Source organism: Corvus kubaryi, unplaced genomic scaffold (genome assembly GCF_017639235.1).
Source record: "Corvus kubaryi isolate FWS band 111438036 unplaced genomic scaffold, C.kubaryi_AGA036_p1.0 37397, whole genome shotgun sequence".
Classification (NCBI taxonomy): domain Eukaryota; kingdom Metazoa; phylum Chordata; class Aves; order Passeriformes; family Corvidae; genus Corvus; species Corvus kubaryi.
In genome coordinates, this window is record NW_024581136.1 from 20,339,880 (window position 1) to 20,359,051 (window position 19,172).

General features: G+C 51.5%; 1 protein-coding gene across 8 annotated transcripts in view; it reads left to right on the top strand.

The window, feature by feature from the left end:
- The window catches only part of VEPH1 (ventricular zone expressed PH domain containing 1), a 60,623-nt gene extending 41,516 nt beyond the window's left edge, over nt 1–19,107 (top strand). For 6 of the 8 annotated variants that reach the window (XM_042042264.1, XM_042042265.1, XM_042042262.1 and 3 more), the window contains 6 exons: nt 6,496–6,635; nt 8,453–8,587; nt 12,477–12,594; nt 17,243–17,404; nt 18,162–18,298; nt 18,672–19,107. In XM_042042264.1, the coding sequence (XP_041898198.1) occupies nt 6,496–6,635; nt 8,453–8,587; nt 12,477–12,594; nt 17,243–17,404; nt 18,162–18,298; nt 18,672–18,908 (929 nt within the window). In that variant the 3' untranslated portion in view covers nt 18,909–19,107. The remainder of the gene's footprint in view (nt 1–6,495; nt 6,636–8,452; nt 8,588–12,476; nt 12,595–17,242; nt 17,405–18,161; nt 18,299–18,671) is intronic. The other 2 variants (XM_042042267.1, XM_042042269.1) reach the window with 2 other exon arrangements.
- The last annotated feature ends 65 nt before the right edge of the window (nt 19,108–19,172 follow it).

A 19,172-nucleotide genomic window follows, 5' to 3' on the forward strand; every position in this document is an offset into this window, starting at 1 on the left:
AAGGAAATAGTGGCAGAATGTGTTGCAAGAACACAGCCCCGTGCTGAGCAAACCAGGGCACTCCACATTTCCCAACCTTTCCTTTCCCTGCTCAGGCCTTTCCCGGGATTTCAGGTGGCAGCTCTGGGGGTCAGCAGGGTGTTAATGGCAGTTAGAAGAATTTCCATGGGATGATGGGCCAAATTCTGCTCTCTTAGCCAGAATTCCACCCCCTGCTTGCATTTCTACTGGTGGTGGTGTCTGGCCTGGGGCAGCCTGTCTGGGAATGGGGTGAATCCCTCATTGCTTCACCACAGACTGGAGGCTCCTCCAAAAGGTGACGTGCTGGTGAGGACAGAGCCTTGGGAATATCCCAATTCTCCTGTAGGACCCCTCAGATCTGGCACTGATGACACAGGAGAAGGTGTTCCTGCCCAGGAGCTGGAGGGTCTGTAAGGTACCTTCCACTCCAAACCGTTCTGGGATTGTCTGCATGAATTAGAGCCTCAACTTGAAGGGTAAAGGAGAGTGGCTGCAGGAGTGTGAGGGAAATCAGAGACCTCCATGTGGAGATAAATGGGCTCTGCAGCCTGGAAAAGAGATTTGCAGTATCAGGAATGACTGGGAGGATTAACTGAGTGTCTGCCCCGATCCAGGTGCTGGAGAACACGCAATGAAGTTGTAAGAGGCGAGTTCAAAATACACAAAATAGGCACCTCTGCTCTGTTAAATTGTCTGTGATTTGCAAATTGGTTTTCTTGCTCTTGAGTCAGATGTTTGCTGTGTAGGTCTTACCCCTCGCAGAGTATTTTTGCTTTACAGGGTGTGATTTGCAGGCTCCTTGTTGACTTATAAGCTCATTCAATTTATATTCCACGTCCAAATGGATGCAGTATTAACTGGAGTGTCAGATTTTACAGCTGGGGAGGGCTGCAGGTTAGGAAGTGTCAGGGTGGATCCATGAACTGTCTGTGACAGTTTGAAGATGCCTCATACAGACCTTGAAAAATTGCCCTGTCAGCTCTGTTGTTTAATATTTACTATTTTTGGCTGGGTGTGCCTTGGGCAGGGGAGAGCTGTGAATTGGGTGATGATCCTACAGCAGGAGCAGTGCTAGGACTGGGCTGTTGGCCAGAAGGTTTTATCCTAAAGAAAAGGGCTGAGCCGGGGGCGTTTCACAGAGCAGACAAGCTGCAACACCAGACTCGTGTGCATGAGGGAGTTTTTTTGGAATAACTCTGCAGTCAGAGAGGGGATTTGAGCTGGGGCAGAAAAGAGGAACCCAAGCCCACAAAAATCCATTTACTGGTTCAGTTCCTTGTTAGTGTGAAGCCCTGTGCCCTGACCCACATCTGTGGCATACCTAAAGCAATTTGAGGCATTTTTTTACATCATGTTCATCACTTGAAGCCTCTTAATCTTGGGGATCTTTTCCTTAAAAAAAGGCAAAAACCAAACCACCGTATTTGCCAGGCTCTTCAGCTTTCATGGACCTCAGCAGAGTTTTCCTCAGCCCATATTTTTCCAGGTGGGTTGAGATCCTGTATCATCCTGGTGCCTCCAGGATCTTGCTGATGGCAGCAGCCCAGGCCCTTCCAACCCAAACCATTCCCAGGTTCTGGGATGATTCTGTGGTAATTGGTGTTACGATGTCCCAGTGCTGGTTTTGGGACAGCCACAACATCCAGCTGGGATTGAATCCACTCAGTTTCTCCTGGCACCACCCCTGATTCCTGCATGGAGCTCTGGAGCCACTGCAGCCCCACCTGCTGCAGCCTTGCTGCCCCCACCTTGTGACCCCTGCACGCTGGAGGATTTCTGACTCGCTCTCCTTGTATCCCAGAGCTGCCAGAATGGAGGATCAGAGTCATGGCCATGTGTATCCTGCCTTTGGGAGTGGTTATAACAAGGGCAGCTCCTTGTTTTCCACTCTAATTCTGCTTGATTTTTAGGTGATTTGGATAAAAAAACCCGTCATTAATGCTCAGAGCTCAGAGCTTTGAATGTCGAGTGAGCTGCTGGGAAGAAAGCATTTGATAATATCTGTGTGCCAAGGATGCTGAAGGATTTGCCACCTCCAGGCTCCTTTTGGAAGGACAGAGCCCTGGCAGACCGTGGAATCATTCCCCCCTCGCTCACTGACACCACATCCAATGATAGCCAGTGAAAAATATCAGAACCACTTCGCAGCAGTCACTCCTGGCTCCTCGGTGCCATGCAGGAGGAGATCCATCCAGCACACATTCCGTGGGATTGCTGGCAGAGGGCTGCAGGACGAGGAGCAGCAGGGGGAGCAGGTTGCAGCGTGCTGGCCCTCCATGTGGTTGTTATTATGTTTTATGTGGTACTGAGGGGTAATGGGGACCAGATGCCGGCGTAGATGGAAAAGCTCATTGCTCCCCTGCAGTGCTCACCCCTGCTCCGGCCTGATAAATTCCAGCATTCCATCGGCCAGGCCCTGATTGGGAACAGATGGGCCCCGGGTCCTTCAGCGGGATCACAGAGCTGGGGAGGCTCAGGGGAGCGTTTCCGGGGAGCAGCGCTGCTCTGCTGGGACACAGCAAACGTGAGCTGGCATTTCTTCTGCAGGACTGGCATTCCAAACGCATCCCAGAGGTGAGGGAGGCAGTGGCAACGGGAGTGCCACCACTCAGGATGGCCATCGTGCTCCTGATCGACGTTGTCAGACCGTGGAAGAATCCCAGTGCCACAGGGAGGGTGTTGGGAACGTGACCAGCTCTTCCGTGGCTGCCCTTGCACAGCTGTAACACATCCTGGGAGCTTCACCCTGCCCTGGGAGCACCCCTGGAACAGGCTGCTCTCCAGGTGGGCTTTACCTGGCAGCTGGGACACTCCTGATGGGTGGTGGCATCAACAAGAGGACTTGGACTTGGATGGGGCTTGGAGCAACCTGGTCTAGAGGAAGGAAGCGGGGTAGAACAGGATGAGCTTTAGGGACCTTCCAACCCAGTCAGTGATTCTGTGATGATTTTATGACTTCTGAGCCTCTGGACTTGCCCCTTGGATGTTCAGTCTGTGCTGAGTGCCTCCTTGTTGGTGTCCACCCCCCGTTACAGCCCTGTCTTCTCTGTTAGTGTTGGTGTAACTCACTGGAGGTGAAACCTTTGGACTGAGTTATGCCCTGCACACAAAGTCAGTAGTGTTAAAAACAATATAAAGCAGCATTTCTTGAAGCTGCCTGCTTTAAAAATTGCCCTCTCCTCCCATAAATGTGTTTTGTTTGCATACTTTTTGTAGCTCAAACTGAAGGGGTCAGGCAAAGGAAACTGAGGAAGCTGAAAAAGCTTAAACCCAAAATTTAAAAAGTTGCATCCATTTCCTATTGGTTCCATGTTTATGTGTGGGTTTGATTCTATTTAGGAAATTTATGAGCATACTTTTACTCCTATTAACAGATTTCATTTAATAGTAAAGGATTACTGATGTAAATCAAATAATGCATGAATTGTTCCCAGAGCCAGTGACTCTGTACCCTCCTGGTTTAGCCCAGCATGTTGAGCTGGAATAAGTAACAATTAACAGCTCTACTGACATTCTTCTGGTTATATTTTGTTCCTTCTCCCCAGGCACAGCCACTTGGTTGTGAACTTTAAAATTGCAGCATATATTCCCTTGTTTCCTGCAGGAGAAACAAGTTGTTGTTTATCCTTTGCTGGAAGGCAGGGCCTTGCCAAGGGATGGGCTGAGAAATGTTCCTTCACTGGAGGAACGTTTCCTTGGGGTCTCAGTCAGTCCTCTGGGGCTTTTGGTGACTGTGTGGGGTGGGTTTGTGGTGCTGTTCACATGTTCTCATGCTTTAAAATCCTTTCCTTGTGGTACTTGGCCTCTCCTGCCAAGCCAAGCCAGGCTGAGGAAGGAGGAGAACTCGACAGACAATGAAAGGACAGGGGAAAAGGGTCTTAAACTGCCAGAGGACAGGGTTAGGTGGGATATTGGGAAGGAATTGTTCCCTGGGAGGGTGGGCAGGCCCTGGCACAGGGTGCCCAGAGCAGCTGTGGCTGCCCCTGGATCCCTGGAAATGTCCAAGGCCAGGCTGGACATTGGGGCTGGGAGCAGCCTGGGATGGTGGAAGGTGTCCCTGCCATGGCAGGGGTGAAAGGAGGTGATCTTTAAGGTCCCTTCCAAGCCAAGCCACTCCATGATTCCATGATTCGCTGACATTGGAATAACTGATATTCCCTGTTATGAATGGAGCCTGGTAATTCATTGCAAGCCGCTGAAAAATGCACGTAGCAAACGCGGGCTTCTTATCAGCCAGTGCCAAATTCAGCACATCAAACACAGCACAAAAGCCCTGAGTAATGGCTCAGCTCATTCCAGAGGCTGGGAGATTGTCTGGGAAGGAGCCTTCTGCAGTGGGTAGTGACAAAAGAATGCTGCAGTTTTCCAGGACCGTTCTGCTCAGCCAGCAAGGACTCTGGTCTAGAGCTGTGTTGATTTTGGCACGCGCCTTCAGCCTCCGTGTGCTCCTCAGTGGCACCCACAAAACCTTGCTCAGCACTTCCTCAGGAGTTCCTGTCTCTCCATAGATCCTTTGTCATTTTTCAGCCTGCAGCATTCAGGAATGTCCTTCACAGCCCATCAAACATGATCCTACCTGGGTGCCTTTTCTCAGCTGCTCCCCAGGGGCTGGAGCTCTGTCCCTTCTGCTCCCAGGTTTCTTGTCAATCCATATGTTTGGAACTGGAAGAATACTGGCTGTGTTCCAGGGAAGAGGAAGGATGGGCTGCCTGCTCCTCTTCACCAGGGTTTAGGGTCACTTTTAGCCAAGAGCCATTTCCCATCGTGAAACATCAGCTTTTCACACACATGGCCCAAGGCCAAGCCTCGATTTCTGGTTGAGTGCATCGAGTGGAGGACTTTTAGCATCTGTGAGGGGTCTGCAGTGTGGAAGAGCATCTGTCAACAGCCTCCTTGGAAACATTGTCGTGTGCTTTCGTGTGCCCCAGGACTTAGGGTGGCTCTAGTGAACCCCTTTGGCTTCCCAAACTCCTCTGTTATGTTGAACATGAGCACTGGCAGGTTTGGGTAAGAACCAGTAGGATTGGGTAATTCAACTCAAGTTTTCCCCATAGCCAGTAGTCCAAGGGTGTGGATTTTATGCCATGGATCCAAGAGAAGAGGATTTTATGCCATGGATCCAAGAGCAGTGGATTTATGCCCCGTTTTTTCCTGCTGGGGTGAGTGTGTTGCCCATGGCCGTGGTGGGAGAGCGCAGTGGGGAGGTCCACAGGGGCCAGGGATGTGACTCAGTCTCGTGCTGTCCTGGTGAGTCACCGTGGGGAGAAGGGGGAAGGAATAAAATGCTCCAAGAAAATCTCCTAACTGGAAAAATGAGCTGTGGCTTTTGAGAAAACGTGACTAAGTGGAGACGGTTTCTGGATCTCCTGAGGAACAGAGGCTGAGAGCAGAGGCAGCCTGTGTGTCCAACAGCAGACCAGCTAGAAATGCTTGTTTTTAACATTTTTCATCTTACCAAGACGTGAACACATGGGAGGGAAATGTAATAAATGCAGAATTTCACCTGGAAGTGCAACATATGAGGAAGGAGTTTACCTGAGGTACAAAAGGAGGCACTGCCAGAACAAAGTGTCAGTGGTCAGATTGTCACTGAAAATGCAGGAAACCTAAAAGTGGGCTGTTGGAATCTGCCAGAAATGCTACAGAGAGGCCAGATGGCTGTGAGGCTGTGAGCAAACCCTCCAGAAGCTGGCAAGGGGAAACCATTTTATCATCCTTTGACAAAGCTGTTTGAGTTTGCTGAGGAAATGGCTTCACATGGAGAGAGGGCAGGGCTGGATGGGAGATTGGGCAGGAACTGTTCCCTGGGAGGGTGGGCAGGCCCTGGCACAGGGTGCCCAGAGCAGCTGGGGCTGCCCCTGGATCCCTGGTAGTGCCCAAGGCCAGGCTGGACATTGGGGCTTGGAGCAGCCTGGGACAGTGGGAGGTGTCCCTGCCCATGGCAGGGGTGGCACTGGGTGGGCTTTAAGGCCCCTTCCAACCCAAACCATTCCATGATCTATAATATTCAGCAAAAGCAGAATTGTGTATCTCAAGGCTTCATTTCCAGTTAAAACCATCACCTCAGCAGGGATCCCACAGGTGTCAGCCCCTCGTGGCTGGGGCCTGACAGGGCAGGGGTTTTCCAACAAACCCTTTAAATAAGGATGAGGGACGCACAGTTTTGATGGATCTGATGGTTTGATATCCCAAACACACGAGAAAGCACAAAGACAGTGAGCAGCCTGGCTGGACTGTGCTGCCCCTCGTGCATTTGGCAGTAAAGGGTTACTGGGGAAGATCTGAAGCACTGAACACTGAATTTCTCTCCTCCTTTAAGGGTGCAGACACATCAGTGCCCTGCTGACCTGCAGGAGTGTCCCAGACCCCCAGAGTGGGAATGGTTGCCCCTGTGGCTCTGGCACCCCGCTCCTGGGCACTGAGTTTTCTCTCTGGTTTGCAGCTGATTTGAACATTCCATGTGTTTCCTTGCAGACACTGTTCAGAGTTGCATGGCAAAGCTGTTCTTCAGCTGTCCCCTGAAGGGCCACTACTGCCTGTACAGCAAATCCAGCTTCACCCTGGTGAGCCAGCAGCCTCTGCTCTGGATCCACATCATGTTCCTGTTCCAGCAGGTGAGGGGGACACAAACCAGGGCCACCTCTGGGCTGTGCATGTGGCTCTTGGAAAAGAATGTTTCATGGTTAAACTCATTAAATACACCTCTAATTCGCAGTGGTTTGTGACCCTTGCAGCCCCTCAGGAAGTCGCTCGATGGGGCTGAAGTTATTTTGTGCTTTATAAGTTTTTATATTTCTGGTAAATGCCCCAAATTCAAACTGGCTCAGGAGGTTACAAAGTCTGGGGATAAAAAAGTGGGACCAAACCATGTTGTCCTCATTCAGGCAAAATTTCCAGCAAGTGCCAGGTGCCTTGGAAGCAGCCAGGAGTTGGCAGTGGATTTTAGGGGAACAGCACCAACCCCGAGGCTGCAGGAGGAGGGTGGAGGGGCAGAACCCACTGGGGTTTTTCCTGCAGAAGTTTGGACTGAGCAGGATTTGTAAATCTGCTCAGAGCTGTTCTGCCAGCCCTAAAGTGATTTTCCCATGTTTAATACTGTTCCCAAGTACAGCCCAGTATTTGGACATGTGTGGCATTTCCTAACAGGTTACAAATAGTCTGAAACTAAGAGAGAACCACACTTCAGGATGAAACACGTGGGTTTGAATTAAAACACCATGTTCAGTTTCTTAACACACATGGGCCTTTCACTGCAGTTTATTCCATCCTAAGGCAGCCTTGGAAACACCCAGGATTTATCCAGAATGCAACACAGGGAGGGATGCTGTGGATGTAAGAGCCTGAATCACTCTGCCCTGTGTGTGTTCCTAGAAATAAATACTTTTCAAGAACACTGGTCAGGTAATTAAAATAATATTAATGGAGAGTCCTACTATATTTCAAAACCCTTGGATGGAAACTGGGAAATGATTAGTGCAGGACAGCAGGATTAGGCTTGATGGGTTTGCTCAGAAAGAGGAGACAGAAAGTCCATCCAGGAATCCCACGTTCAAAGGACATTGCCCATATTGTGAAATCAAATAGCTGTAGTATGGAAAATCAGATTTGTTTGCGCACTCTTAGCTTGGCTCCTGCATGCAAATGCATTCTTTAATTGAAAGATCACGTAGGAAATACAGGGGAGGAAGAAGTGTTCTCTCAGCCACAGTGTTCCTGTACCACTGAGCAGTTGATGCAACAAAGAACTTGGTGCTGTTGAAATACCAGGATCATTCACGGAGGTGGAAGGTTGGATGCTCATTGTCCTTTGGCTCAGGGAGCTCTGGGGGTGACAGCACCCACCCCAACAAGGAGTCATCTTGTCCTGCGAGTGTCCAGGTGCTGAAACCTCCTGTGCTCTGTGGTGAGAGTGTCCTGGGGAGTTTTCCCTCCTGTGTTTCATCCCATTCTCTGTCCAGCACAGTCACAAACTCTGCTCTTGCTGCACAAGGGCCGAGAGCTGAAGGAGCTCCCAACAAACTCACACAAACCCACAGGGGGGTGAAGCATCTCCTCCCTCTGGCTGGGAATGCCAGGTTTACCCAGGGGGATGCACCTCACCCAGGCTGGTTCACAGGGGCCAGTGCTGCTCTCGTGCTGATAAATTAACATTTCACTACAACCCCAGGTTGTGTATGGTCATCGGAGGGCAATCCTCGGTGAGCCACAGACCTCAGAGACGTGGGATGTGCAATAAACTTCAAAATCCCCAAGGGAAATGAGATATTGTGTGCTGTATCCAGTTGTGAGCCTATTGATCCATCGGAGCTCCTCACGGAGAGCTGGACTAACCCCTGGCTGTTCTCATGGCTGTCCCCCTGGGAGAACAAGATGCTCTCTGGTAATGGCCAAGTGAAAAAATGCCTGAAATAATTTTCAACATTTCCTTCAGAGCCTGTTTGCAGAACCTTTGTCCATACAAAGCGACTCAGTGCAAGTCCTCAAGGCCCTGTGGGAGAAGACACAGCTCAAGGGGACGCACAGCTTTGAGACTGCCATGATCCAGTCCATGTTCCCACACCAAAAGGTAAGGGCTCCTTTTCCTCACAAATGAAAATAGGAGAAGGACTCTGCCCTGCATTTTGAAACCTTTGCAATGAAAAACCAGGGATGCTGCACGTGGGTTTTTTCCTGCTCACAGTCTCAAGCTCTAGACTCAGCTTAGCTGCTGCTGTGGGGTGTTGGGCAGCCCTTGGAAGTTCACCTAGTGAGACACAGCCCTGGGTTTTATGGAACTGTCTGTCTGCACATGTGCCATTAGTTACCCCCATGAGCTGAAGGGATTACAGCCCAAAGCTCTTTACTGTCCCCAGGATTTCAGTGAATGCTGTTTCCAGGCTATTAATCAGCTTCCTTGGAAAAGGGCGCTGTTGGATTGGGAAACAAACATCTATTTATTCCTGAGCCTCTCCATCCAGCTCAGTTGGATGAAAAGGGTTGTCAGACATGATTTTAAAACACTCTTACTCGGAATATTGTGGACATGAAGATGTCTGGTGGAATAAGATTAAATTACCAAGTTTATGGCTGATTTAAAACCAGAGTTTTGTTAGGAACAGCTTCTGAACTCCCAGGATAATGTGGTGATGAAGTGGGAACCCTTCCTGGGGCTCACAGGAGTGGGGGACCCCCACATCTGAGAGCAGCTTTGGGGCCAGTTTTACTGACACACAGAGGAGCTGTGCTGAGGATTTGAGCTGCTGTTGAAATCCAGGCCTGGCTCATCCAGGGGCATTAGAGCAGCTTTGCTGCTCAGCACGGGCTTAACTTGAGCCGCTGCCAAGCTCCACTCATCCAAAGTCAGAGCTGGTGCAGCGTGAAGAGTTTGGGGGGAATAAGGAGCTTAGGGCAGAGGATTCCTCCACAGACAGATGGGATGAGGGGCACCAGGCACACACAGCCTGCAGGACAGCCCAGCACCCTCAAACAGGATTCGTCTGCAGGGGGTGCATAAGCCTGGAAGTGCTCAGATCCGGGAGTCTGCCTGTTCTGGGAACTTTCATCGCTCCATGACAGTATCCCAGAGTTCCCAAAACAGCAGAGCTGGAAGGGAGATCCTGATCTCTGCTGGGTTGGGGAATCCAGCAGTGATTGGAGCCGGGGAGCTGCGGCTGCCCAGCAGCCCTGGGACAGCTGGAACACACCCGACCTGCTCAGGGTCCAGTCCTGGCCGTTTGCTGCGGGATTTACTTTCTGGTTTGGTTTTGTTCATGAATACAGAACCAGAGTTTGTTCTGGTTTTGTTTACTACTAAGAACACAAGTTTGTTTCTAGTGCAATTTCCATTCAGTTTTCTGGGAATGAAGCTTTTGCATTTCAAAAAAATCTGCCTGGAACATTTCCTGCATGACCTGGTCCTTGGCTTTCCTCAGCTTCTGCCATAATGGGAATTTGTCGTCTCAGAAGTTCTTCCCATTGCTAACAGGACTTCAAATATTGTGAATTATTGGACAAAATTATTGTATTTGTTAATGTTATTCCAGGAAGCAAAACTCTGAGGGTGTGGTTGCTTCATTAAGCACAGCACTTTTAATTTTAAATGGTTTGAAACATGTTGATGCAAATGCAGCATCAACATTGTCTGCTGTATTTGATACTAAGTTTTATGCATTTTCTAGCAGAGTCTGAAATGCTTTATCAGGGTGGGATGGGATATTGGGAAGGAATTGTTCCCTGGGAGGGTGGGCAGGCCCTGGCACAGGGTGCCCAGAGCAGCTGGGGCTGCCCCTGGATCCCTGGCAGTGCCCAGGGCCAGGCTGGACATTGGGGCTTGGAGCAGCCTGGGACAGTGGAAGGTGATAAACTTTTTTCCAATACGGATTCTAAAGCATTTTTCAAACCTGGAGACTAATGTTTGACATCAGTGCTCTACTCCAGACTGAATTCTGAGCAGTATCCTCAGACGTGCAGCACTGTGGTGATCCCTGAGCCAGCCAGGAGCTGCAACGAGGACCTGGCTCCCACAGAGCACGCCGTGTTTCACTGGGCAGCCCCTTCATGCCACAGAAAACATTTATTCAACACGGCTCGAGACGTGCCAGGAGCAAAGCACTTCCAGATGTGCATCCTCCCAGGTTTCCGCCGGGTTCTCCACGGCTCCTTATCAAAGTCCCGTCTGTGCCCGGGCTGGGCTGGGCTGTGCTGGCTCCCCTGTGGCAGTGCTGAGATGGTGACTGCTTTATGAGCCCCCCATGATGCCCTCAGAGCTCCTTTGTTGCTCAGCCTTGCAAGAGCAGAATGAACATTTTGGAGCTGTGGGCTGCTCTGTTCTCCCCTTTCCCCGTGGCTGCCTCGGTTCACGTGGCAGAAGGAAGGGCCACGCTGCCACAATGGACTCGAGGTTTTCAAGGTGATGGAGCAAGGGGGTGAGATAAATCTCTTCTCTCCAATTAGGCTTTCCCCCAGGCTTCCCCTCCTGAAATAAGTGGCCCCTTGCAGGTTATTTCAAGCGTGCTCGAGTGCAGAGTGGAACAGGCAGATTTCTGCACTGATATTTCAGTGGCATTTGCTCTCTTTCAGGCTGGAGTTGGCTCCTTGCAACCATCAGCAGATTTTTTCACGGGATGGGGAAGCTCCCAGGCTTTGTGTGCAGCCTCATCCCTGTGTCCTGTAATGTCCTGCCCAGGCCAGGGACTACAGTGCCATTGTTTTGCCCATCTTGTGTCCCCCAGGGTGCCACAGCAGGAGCTGGGGGCAGGACAAGCCACTGACCGTGCTGTGCTGCCTCTCCTTGAGTACAGCTGCTCTGGAAAGGCTGGAATCCTGCATCCCTCCACAGCCTTGTGCAGTGTGATGGACTAAGAGCCCTGGCAGGGGACGGTGTCTCCCCCCTGACTGCGTAAATCCGTGTTTTCCTCGGACTGCAGGGCGGTGTTCGGCTCTGTGAGACCCCACACCAGTACACGGGAGGGGTTCTGAGGGCTGGCAGTGTCCCTCCCCAAGTGAGGGACTTGGCTGCTGTTGCTGAACACCGAGGTTTGTTTAGGTGTGGGATCACAGTCTGGTGTTACATCAAATCACGGGCTTTAAAACACACTGAATTTTGCAGTGGCGTGAATTACCTCACAGTGAGAATCCTCTGCCTTTCCCAAACTCAGGGGTGTTCCTTTGAGCAAGCCAGGGGTTTGTCTGTGGGTACACAGTGCCACTGCCCTGGCTCATCACTCTGCTCTGGTGGGGATCCTGTGGGGCAGCAGGGTGTCAGCAGAGACCCTTCTGGGGCACTGAAACATCCCTGGGGGAGGGCTGGGGTAATGGAACCGTGGAGTCATTTGGTTGGAGAAGCCCTCCCAGACCATCGAGTCCAACCATTCCCCAGCACTGCCAAGGCCACCACTGACCATGTCCCCAAGTGCCACATCCACACATCCCTCCTGTGACTCCACCACTGCCCTGGGCAGGCCTTGCTATGAATAAATTTTCCCGATATCCAACCTGAACCTCCCTTGGCAGAACTTGGAGCCATTTCCCCTTGTCCTATCATTTATTGCTTGGAAGAAGAGCCCGACCCCCCCCGGCTGCCCCCTCCTGTCAGGGACTTGTGCAGAGCCACAAGGTGCCCCCTGAGCCTCCTTTGCTCCAGGCTGAGCCCCTTCCCAGCTCCCTCGGTCTCTCCTCATCACACTCATGCTCCAAGGTGGTTCAGCTGCTGGAAAACAGGCCTGGCTGCTGACAGCGGCGTGGGAGAGGAGAAACAAATCCCAGACCATCCCCTGCCTCCCTAATCCATTATTTATGGCTCAGCTGCTGCTGCTGGTGGAGAGACAGACCCATCCTGCCCAGCACATTGCCCTGGCAGTTGTCCCTCTGCAGGAGATGTGGGAAGGAGCCTCTGTATCCCTCTGGATTTGGGGCTCCGAGCAGGTGGCTGAGCAGTGCTTCACCTCACGAGTTTGGTTTCTCTCCTCCTGTCCCAGGACCTGGAGAACGTTCAGATGCACCTGGAGGAAGTGAGGTTCTTTGACTTATTCGGGTACAGCGAGGAGGCAGGAGCCTGGCAGTGCTTCATGTGCAACAACCCCGAGAAGGCAACAGGTACAGGGCTCCTGCCTCTGTCACAGGTGGGCTGGAATGGATGGGGTGAATCTCACAGGTCATGCTGGGTGTCTGGTTATGGTGGGGAAAGGAGAAACCAAACTTTCCAGTGTCTATTTTAATTGGAATTCTCCATTAAACTCATCTTCAGTGAGAGTCAGGCCCAAACCTGACTTGGTGTGTGCTTAGAGGGACACAACCGCAAATCTGCACCATCCCTGACCCCTGGTGAGTGGGAGGGCTCTGCACCCACCTTGTAGTGTCCAGATAAAGGAGTTGCATCTCCTGGACCACATCCCAGGTCCTCTGGAGCCCGCCCAGGTGCCACAAGTCAGGGGATGTTGGCATAGAAACAACAGCTGGTTGCTGCCATCTTCACTCTCAGAATTATTTGCTTTAATATAATTTAATCCGCAGTGCCCATCTCCTTAGGGACATGGTGATTAAGTGTTTTTAAGGCATAATGCTTCAGCTGTATTGGAAAACAGGGTGAGTGGAAAATAGGAAAAAATAACCTTTTTCCCAGGTGAAATATCCTGGTGCCCTGCTTTTGAAGCTTTCTGGCACCCATGTGTTTCAGATCAGTGCCCTGGCAGGCAGGGGAATGTCTTGTTCTTAGATGCTTTCTGCCACTCTGTAAAAGTCTGACCAATCCTGGCCAAGAATTTTGACTATTTTGGCCAGGTTTTTGAATAATTGGCTGTTTCAGCTGTTTATTTTAACAGTTAGCGTCTCTCTGGACTGCATCTACCCCGAAGTCTTGCAGGAGTGGCCCAGCTGCTGCTGCAGGCCAGGCTGCCCGTGCTCATTCCGTGAGGGTTTGAGCATCTCCTCCCTCCCCAGCTGCCATGGGACTCCAGGGCCAGAAAAGGAATCTTGCTCTGAGTTAGAGCTTCACCTCCACAGTGGTCTCAGCGTGGTTTCTCCATCACATCAGTGCTGTCGAGCTAGGAGGAACACGAGTCTCTTGCTTAAAATGTCAAAGCTTAATGAAATCACTTTGGTGTGAATTTCCAAAGACATTGAACCAGTCCAGCCTTGCCTCCCTATTGCTCTCCTGGCTGTGACTGTCCTGTTCATGAGCAATTGCTCTCTTTGTCTCAGTTTAAAAGGATTCTTGTAAGGCTCATTTTGAGTATCATGATTTGCTTCTGAGCTCCAAAGGCCTTTAGAAAACCAAGCAAATAAAGTCCTCGAATGGATCACGTGGAAGCTGAGGAAAGGAACGTGGAAAAGGGAGCTCAGTGGAATAAAAATTTGCAGAGAATGACAACTCCACCTTTGTATTGGTGATGCAGAGCTGTGGCAGCTGGGAAGGCTCGTGGCAGAGTGGGAGACCCTGCAGGGTCTCTCTGGGTTTGTAAGATCTGACACAAGAAAGGATTTGGGGGTCTCCTTGGATTGGCAGGGAATTTAAAGGCTGTGAAACATCTTTTATTTTCATTCCGGAGTGGGAAAGACCCTTTGAAATCTGAAATACTTTTGAGAGACAAGAAAGCAATTTCTTCCTCTCAGCAATGCTGTTTAGCAACCAAATTCCTGTTGAAGAAGGAATTCAGAGGCAAATTCTTTTTCTATTATTGGCTGCTGGGTGGTTCATGTGGGGTTTTGTTGCATTTTTTGGATGCCGTGTTGCAATTTGCCATTTATCCTCCAGACTCGGGCAAACACTGCCTTAAAGCCCTGACCTGGCCTTGGGATGGAATTCCCAGAGCGGCTGTGGCTGCCCCTGGATCCCTGGCAGTGCCCAAGGCCAGGCTGGACATTGGGGCTTGGAGCAGCCTGGGACAGTGGGAGGTGTCCCTGCCCATGGCAGGGGTGGAATGAGATATTTAAGGTCCCTCTCAGCACAGACCATTCCATGATTCTGTGATGAATGATTCCTGTTTGGCTGTAGCTGGGAGGGTTTTTGGAGCTGGAAGCTGATCCTGTGTGGAAAGAACCAGTTAGGCTGAAGCAAAGTGGTTGATGCACCCACGGTGACAATTAGAGAAAGTTTGGCTCTTTCTCAGGCATTCTTCTGGTTCCAGAGCATGTCTTGTACAACCACACTTTTCCAGCAGTGCTGTTAAATCACCCTGAATTGGCTTTTCCTGCCACTGAGGAGGAGCATTCCCACAAATCCTGCTCAGCTGCCCACACACATGTAGGTGCCCTGCTCTCAGAGGGAGCAGCACCAGCTCACTCCATCGTGTGTTCCAGTCGTGGCCATTCCAGCACAGCCACGAGGCATCTGGAATGCTGGACAATGCAAGGATTCCTCCTGTTGGGACAAGCTGGCTGTTGGGAGCCCCATTCCGACACAACCCCCTGCACTGAGAGCTGGGCTTCACCAGCTCTGGCACAAAACATTCCTCAAAACCACCGGAGAGCCGGCGAGGGAATCACAGCACATTCCCCCCCTGGAAGCTCACAGAGCAAGGCAGGGATCCCAGGGGGCTGCACAGGGGGAATCACAGCACATTCCCCCTCTGGAAGCTCACAGAGCAAGGCAGGGATCCCTGGGGCTGCACAGGGGGAATTGCAGCACCTTCCTCTTCTGGAAGCTCACAGAGGCAAGGCAGGGATCCCAGGGACTGCACAGGAGCCAGGGGCAAGGAGTCAGGATTTGGGAAAACTGAGGGTGCTTGCGAATTCCTCTGGAAAACTGCAACGCCATGGAAAAGCCTACAGCACATTAACTTGGGAATACATTTATCTCCCTCCAGCAGTGCCGATTATCCAGGGAAATGAAGGAGCCCAGCTCTAATGCTCACTGGAAGATCATAAAAGGTGGCATCCAGCGTTGTTTTCTTTCCAGGTTTTCAGCAAAACCCAATGTGGTGATTAATGGAAGAGAGTGAATCCATATTCCCCGAGGTTAATTGCATTTATCTGCCACACATTCCATTCTTTCACGTTCATAGGAGTTTATTATCACTGAGATCATTCACGAATTCTTGTGGAGGATTTTATGTTTCATCAAATGCAAGATTTAAAGCTTTGGGTTTTATCTGCCTCAAGTTCATCTTGGAAGAGTTTGGAGGGTTTTCAACTTTTTACTCAGTACCCAACCTACTTAGAGCTGGATGTGTTGTAGTTCTGCAAAGAAAGCAAGATGGAAAATAGAAAATTCCAACAGACACATCAACGGGAACTACTCAGGGTTAAGCTGGAGTTAGTGTGTCTATATTGAGATGATTTAAGAAAAAATGGGTATTTCAAGACCTTTGGGTATTTCATGACCTTTTCAAACTGAAAGAGGAGATATTTAGATGGGATATTTGGACAGGAATTGTTCCCCGTGAGGGTGGGGAGGGGCTGGGCTGGAATTCCCAGAGCAGCTGGGGCTGCCCCTGGATCCCTGGCAGTGTCCCAGGCCAGGCTGGACATTGGGGCTTGGAGCAGCCTGGGACAGTGGGAGGTGTCCCTGCCATGGCAGGGGTGGCACTGGGTGGGCTTTGAGGTCCCTCCAACCCAAAGCATTCCAGGATTCGATATTACAGTAAATAACTTTTGATGATTAAGGAGATCACCCAGGAGACAGAGCCAGGCCCTTGTCAGCACTGTGGGTGAGACACAAACTGGAGCAGGAGAGGTTCCCGTTCCCTACAAGGGAGAGCTTTCCCACCATGAGGATATCCAGCACTGGAACAGCTTGTCCAGAGATGATGTGGAGATTTTTCAAGTCCCACATGGATAAATCCATGAGCAACCCAGTCTGATCCCGTGGGTGACCTTGCTTGGAGCAGGAGCCTGGAGGAGACACCCCTCGAGCTCTCTTCCAGCTGAGTTATTCTGGGATTCTGTGAAGTCAACCGCAAGGAAAACAAGCAGAAGGACTTAGAAAAATATTGGAAAAGAGCTCCATTCTTATCTTGCATGAATATCTCTCTCCTAATCAGCCCCTCAGACATGCTGGCATCGGATTCATTACAGCCGCTCTGGAAGCTGCCATCAGAACTCCCCACAGGCTTCTTAGTGGATACCCAGGAGAAGTCCTCTCATAGCACTGCCTAAAGCCACTGGCTCCTTAAAGAGAGATCAACATTTCTTAGCAAATCCTGGGTTTGAAAGATTTTGGCCATAAAAATTCACTTTAGGCCAAAATTGCACATTCACTTCCTTTCTCATGTTGTGCCCCTGACCACAAACTATCTCAGTATCATCTGGCCCCTGAGCCTTTTGTGCTTTGCCCCTCTTAGTTTGGTTAAAGCCTGTTCCTACTGCTCTGGAGTGGGATTGAGGATGTTCCTGTGGGACCAGGAGCCAGGCAGAGAACAGTATTTAACAAAATTGCAAAGTTTTTAGTAAGGGGGACACTAAAACGTGGCTCTGTCCCACTAAGGAGCGTGTGGGGAGAGGGTGCAGCCCCAAGCCAGCTTCCTGGTGAATTTGTCCCCTTTTGCAGTGACAACATTCATACAGGGAGAAAGCAACCCTCTGCTTTACTCTGTCCCATGCCAGGTTGGGTGCTGTGACCCAGCACATCGGTGCTGGCACAAAAATGTGCAGAAGAGTTGTGGGGTCAGGGCTGAAGTGGCTGCGTGGAGCAGAGCACGGCCCGCTCCTGTCGTGGAAATCCCAGCTGCAGCTCCCCCCCGGCGCTGAGGCTTTGCCAACCCCCTTTTCATTCATCCATCTCCTTCCAAACGCTCCCTAGCTGCAGAGACAGGAATATTTACGGTCTTTCCTGAGGAAATTGCACAAGTCCACGCTGCACCCCCCGCCCACCCCGCTGCCAAGGAAAACAACACCGGGGGAAGGACACATCCTTCATCTACAGCTGATGCCTTGTGCTGGCCTTGGTTTGCCCTCTTCCAGACAGGAGGTGGGTGCCCAAAAAGCCATAAAGCCTTTGGCACTCCCTTGGGTGGCACTTGGGCACCCCACTCACCTCCATCCTCACCGGCCTTTGGGCCCAGGAGCCGCAGACGGCTTTGAAGGAAAAGCAGGGCTGGATGGACGTGGAGGCTGAGGGACAGGAGAGTGGCCAGCCAGGGATGACTGCCCCTCTGACACATGCTGGGATGGGCTCCAGGGCAAACATCCCATCCAAAAACATCTGTTCTCAGGTTGCCTATGCCTTGCACTGCCCTCCAGTCTGTCTGGTCCTTTGCGACCTGGCTGTCGGTGTGAAGATAGAAGAGAAAGGAAAAAGAGACCACTAGGAGATGGCAGGGCTTAAACTGCCAGAGGGCAGGGTTAGATGGGACACTGGGAAGGAATTGTTCCCTGGGAGGGTGGGCAGGCCCTGGCACAGGGTGCCCAGAGCAGCTGAGGCTGCCCCTGGATCCCTGGCAGTGCCCAAGGCCAGAAATGGTTATCACAGGGCTGAAGAACAACTGGGAGGTGTAGTGGTGGGGAGAAGTTTGGGATAGCTGAGGGAAAAGAGATGGAAGAGGGAGCTGTCAGCTCCATCTGCTTGGCCTCCTCAGCAGGACATGGTTGAGGGCTGAGCTGTCTTTGTGACGTGAGAGCTGAGGAAAGTGAGGAAGGCAGAACAGCCTTCCTGCAGCACAGCTCAAGCCTCTGGCTGGGGCAAAGGGAGGGCAGGACTAACCCTGGCCGTGTGTTCCCCTCCGCAGTTGTGAACCAGGACGGGCAGCCCCTGATGGAGGGCAAGCTGAAGGAGAAGCAGGTCCGCTGGAAGTTTATCAAGAGGTGGAAAACGCGCTACTTCACCCTGGCTGGCAACCAGCTGCTGTTCCGGAAGGGCAAATCCGTGAGTCACAGCCCACCAGCTGCACTGCTCCCTTTCCCTGCTCCCCAACACCACTCCCAGAGGCTTTTACCCCCCAGTTTTGCCCGTGGTAATTCTTCCACTCGCAAAGTGCATGGCAGGGGAGAGCAAGGGACATGACAGCCACAGCCAACGTGCTGCACAGGAGCTGTCACTGCTGCATCCCCAACTTTCAGGGGGCTTAAAGCCCATCTCATTCCATCCCCTGGCCATGGCAGGGACACCTTCCACTATCCTAGGTTGTTCCAAGCCCCCTCCAAGCTGGCCTGGGACACTCCCAAGAGCCCTCAGCTGTTTGTTGGCTGGTGGGTGACTCCTGCCCCAGGTGAACTCTGCTCTGTCCCCTGTGTTCCAGAAGGACGACCCCGACGAGTGCCCCATCGAGCTGAGCAAAGTGCAGAGCGTCAAAGTGGTGGCAAAGAAGCGGCGGGACCGGAGCTTGCCCCGGGCCTTCGAGATCTTCACGGACAGCAGGAGCTACGTGTTCAAAGCCAAGGACGAGAAGAACGCCGAGGAGTGGCTGCAGTGCCTCAACGTGGCCGTGGTGCAGGCCCGCGAGCGCCAGAGCCACGAGGCCACCACCTACCTGTAACCAACACCTGCTTGTAACCAACACCTGCCTGTAACCAACACCTGCCTGTACCCACCTACCTGTAACCAACACCTGCCTGTAACCAACACCTGTAACCACCACCTGTAACCACCACCTGCCTGTACCCACCTACCTGTACCCACCTGCCTGTAACCACCACCTGCCTGTAACCAACACCTGCCTGTAACCAACACCTGTCTGTAACCAACACCTGTAACCACCACCTGCCTGTAACCACCACCTGCCTGTAACCACCACCTGTAA